A 4,127-nucleotide genomic window follows, 5' to 3' on the forward strand; every position below is an offset into this window, starting at 1 on the left:
AAAAAAACAAATGTCCTCCATTGACTAGGCTTATTTGCATGTTAGGCAAGGTGCAGATGCTCCATTTTCTCTTTGTAAAATGAGTTTTGAGGTCGTGGCAGCTCTCTCCATAATCGTTAACAGCACTGCCATCTCAGCACCGTGTAACCGTGCCAGCTCTAATCCTCTGCTTTGAACAGGATTAAATTAAAATGACTTGAGACAGGTGAAGATAGATGAGGGAAGGCAACTGGACAAAAGTTGCTAGCTGTTACCGCCTTATATTTTACAATACTTCTGTTGAAATGAGGTGAAATTCATAGAACCACCATTCTAAAGTGAATAGTTCAGCTTATATTTCTTGATTAATAACCACAAGATAGGAAAGGTGGGTACATAGTACTTTTTAGAGAAAGCTCATCAGCTATGACTGTCCACAGGCAATGGACCAATGGTTTTTTGGATGCTTTGGGTCTGAATTTCACTTTGCTAATGTATTGGGAACGCTGATGGGTCACACGACCGCGCTATTCTTCGCTAAGTAGAAGAAAGCGCTTCACCTCAGGAGATACTGTAGCATTTATCAAACAGGTAGCATTTTACTCAAACACAGCACTTACTGAATTATAAAATGTACTTTTATATGAAAATAAACCACAAACAAAATTATATTTCAGGTATTTTTTATTTCTTCAAATTTGTTATTTCATCAGGAGTGACTAAAATAAAAAACATAATTGTGTCCCATCATCGTCATGGAAATGGCTTTAAGAGAAAACTGGTCAGGTGTATATTATTGCTTCCCATTTTCAACCAGTAAATAGTTGCCATTGATAAATAGACAGCCAACAGTCTGTCAGGAATGCTCAAGATATGTTACATAATACAACATGCCTGTTCACAGAAGAAGAAAAACTAGGACATAACTTATGTGAACTTCTTGATTTCATCATACAAGACAAGCACAAAAGCACCACCCATGCCTCTGAGGACATTGGACCACGCGCCCTTGAAAAAGGCTTTGGCTCCTTCGTCACGAGCAATCTTCCTCCAGCAGTCAAGTGTGCCTGTGTACATGATATCCGCTGCAAAGGACAAAGACAAGGAGCTGGTGACCTGAGGCTGATGAAATATCCTTAGGTTTAACTAGACTAAACCAGAGCCCCACCTCTAAGAGCTAATGTCAGTTTTTAAAAATCCAACACTGACACATTAGTGTGGGCAACACTGAAATCTTAATCTGGTGACTAGAGAACAACAGGGATATGTAGACTACCCGCTGGTCTTAACCTCTAATACCATGGATGCCTCTTGGGCATAAGCACCCAAAGGGCCCACTCAAAGGCAACTGTGCAGTAGACACAGACCAATCAACCCCATCTGCGATCTCAACAGATTGCCATTTTCAAAGACAGGCATGGCTAGTTTGTGCCCATGCTCCATGCCCACATCTTCGTCTTCTGCTCAGGCGGAACTTACTTCCTTTGCGCCCTGACTGCATCATCATGCGGCGACGCACTGTGTCAAAGGGATAGGAAGTCAACCCAGCAACCGCTGTGACGGACTGTGCGATCATCCAGCTGATGAAGATATGCGTATTCTTGGGATCTGGAAGCATTCCTGAGGATAGAAAAGAGACACTTTGACCAGAAAGCAGAGTCCTCCTGACTTGTTGTCTGCCACATCCCCTCATCCCCAACATCTCATCTGTACACAAAGGGCTGTACTGGGTGACCGTGGCTTCCATCGGCAATTACAAAGAAATCTCTGGCTCCTGGAAAATTAGGATGGCACAACGATCTTATAAATGATCTCATGAGAACACAGTTTTGAAGCACACAGCAAACTTACCCTTCGCAGTGTCATAGATACCGAAGTAGGCAGCTCGGTAGATGATAATACCCTGCACAGACACATTAAAGCCTTGGTACAGGCCCTTAATCCCGTCAGATTTGTAGATCTTAACCAGGCAGTCACCAAGGCCTCTGAATTCCCTTTCAGCTCCAGCTTTGCCCACATCGGCTGCTAGACGAGTACGGGCAAAGTCAAGAGGGTACACAAAACACAACGATGTGGCCCCGGCGGCGCCACCTGATGCCAGATTCCCTGCGAAGTAGCGCCAAAACTGGGTCCTCTTGTCCACACCACCCAGGAAGATCTGCTTGTATTTATCTTTGAAGGCAAAGTTGAGAGCCTGGGTGGGGAAGTATCTGATGACATTGGCCAGGTTACCACGCCAGAAGGACAGGACTCCCTGCTCCTTGGGGATACGAACCACGCAGTCTATGATGCCCTTGTATTGCTTATCCGCAGTGATTTGCTTGCTGGCATGCTGCACCTGACAGATAAGGAGGAGGCCAACAGGGAGAGTTATAACCACGGAGAAGGGAAAAGCGAGGGGAATATATCATCTCAATAGACACCCTTAAAGGTTAGCTGGCTCCCACTTTCCCCAAATCTAGTCTTCTATGTCACACAGGCTGGACGCCCCCCAAACCTCTGACGCTGTCACAGGTGGAAGAGGTGATCTGCACCCTTAGAAGAATTAAGCCTCCATCCCTTTGGATGGGGAGGAGGCACCCTCAAGCGGACCCGTGACCTTTAAGCCTCGGAGAAAAGTCATTACCTCAGACCCAGGTTCAGAAGCATCAGGGCGAGGCCCACGTCGGGCGCAGTCACCTTGGTGACCGTGGCCTACGCCTCAGGGTCCCCGGAGCGGCTTCCCTCCCGCTCTGGCCCCCCTCCTCTCCTGGAGGTGACCCGTGGGCCACCACCCCTACGCCCGTGCAGGCGCGCCCTCTAGAGCCGGAGCGGGAGAGCGCGCCGCGCAGGACGCCAAGCTGCGGGGACGCGCCGGCGGCTGCGCGGGGGAGGACGCAGAAGGGACACGCGCTTCCCTGCGCCGGCTTCCGGCCCGGCTAGGTCAGAGCGCGGCGGCCGGCTGTGAGGCAGCTCCACCGGCCGCACGGCCTCCACGGGGCTGCTATCTCCTTGCCGCGACCTTGAGGTCTTCGGTAAGGGCAGGTGTCCCTCTTTTCAGTGCCGGCTTTCAGGCTTAGCCCTTGACCTCAAGGCCCGGGAGCCAGTCACCCCCGGGCTGTCCCATCCGAATTCGCTGCCTCCGGGATGCCCAGGCCCTGGGCTTCCTCCCCCGACCCTCCGCCCCTGACCCTTTCCTAGATCCTGAACTTCAGATCACTAAAGCATCTCCCTCAAGTCTGCCTTTTGGTCCGACCCTGCGGCCACCCCTGCTCCCACGCTGCCACTTCCCTGGACTGGTCCAGAGGGTTCGTTCTCCCCAGGCCCTGGGGCACCGCTTCCCGCGCGACCCCCTCCCCCCACTTCCTGATCGGGCTCTCGGATTCCGGGACGTACCTGCAGCAGCAGCTTGACCCGCTCGATGGGCGCTACGGCGGTCTTGGAGATGGCCGCGGCCACTCCACCTGCCAGGAAGTCCTTGGCGAAGGACACGGCGGCATCTGTCATGTTGGAAGGAAAGAGGAGGCGGGCGACTGCGGGAACTGTATGAAACCGGCTTGGACTCCGAGGCTCTGGGGCGGAGCGAAGCAAATGGCCGATTTATATAGGGGAGGCCGGCGCCCGGGCGGCCGGCGTCGGGGGCGGGCACCGGGGCCGCTGAGTGGCTCAGCGCGCGGAGGGAGGAGCCATGGAGTCGGGCACCGGCCGCCCTCCGCGTCTACCCGGCTCGCCCGCAGCGCCTGACCTGGCCCGAGGAAGGGGCGGCCCCAGAGAGTACCTGGCCCGGACGCAGGACCCTGGGGGAGGCCTGGGGGCGCAGAGGGAGGGGAGGTCACGACGTGCCTGGACAAGGGTGAGGCGCGATATTTAAGGGGACTCCAAAGAACAAACACCCCACTCCCAAACTTGGTAGTCAAGATAAATAATATTTAATGCAATATTTTAAAGAAAGATTCGTGTAGACAAAGTATGGCGCTCTGGCCGGTCGCCTGTTTTTGTAAATAAAGTTTACTTGGAGCCCCAGAGCTGGAATGAGGGTGAGGCAAGTGAGGCAGGACCCTACAAGTGCAAGATGGGAGCCTGTCTTTATTATAAATTTCGAAACGTTGTTCATCATGGATTTTTGTATTCCTTTTTATATTTTAAAATAGTGCATTAAAATAATCATT

The 4,127-nt window shown here is 52.0% G+C and overlaps 1 protein-coding gene across 1 annotated transcript; it reads right to left on the reverse strand.

Annotated features, from left to right (window-relative positions):
- Window positions 1–645: 645 nt before the first annotated feature.
- On the reverse strand, window positions 646–3,550 carry SLC25A5 (solute carrier family 25 member 5). The gene is made up of 4 exons (XM_022562976.3): window positions 3,355–3,550; window positions 1,831–2,317; window positions 1,459–1,599; window positions 646–1,064 (listed from the first exon to the last, which is right to left on the reverse strand). Exons 1-4 carry the CDS (start codon window positions 3,463–3,465, stop codon window positions 907–909), a joined length of 897 nt encoding a protein of 298 aa, XP_022418684.1. The 5' UTR covers window positions 3,466–3,550; the 3' UTR covers window positions 646–906.
- Between the last annotated feature and the right edge of the window lie 577 nt (window positions 3,551–4,127).

This window comes from Delphinapterus leucas, chromosome X (genome assembly GCF_059928025.1).
Source record: "Delphinapterus leucas isolate spDelLeu-1000000601 "Yukka" chromosome X, BTC_Dleu_Yukka2, whole genome shotgun sequence".
NCBI lineage: Eukaryota > Metazoa > Chordata > Mammalia > Artiodactyla > Monodontidae > Delphinapterus > Delphinapterus leucas.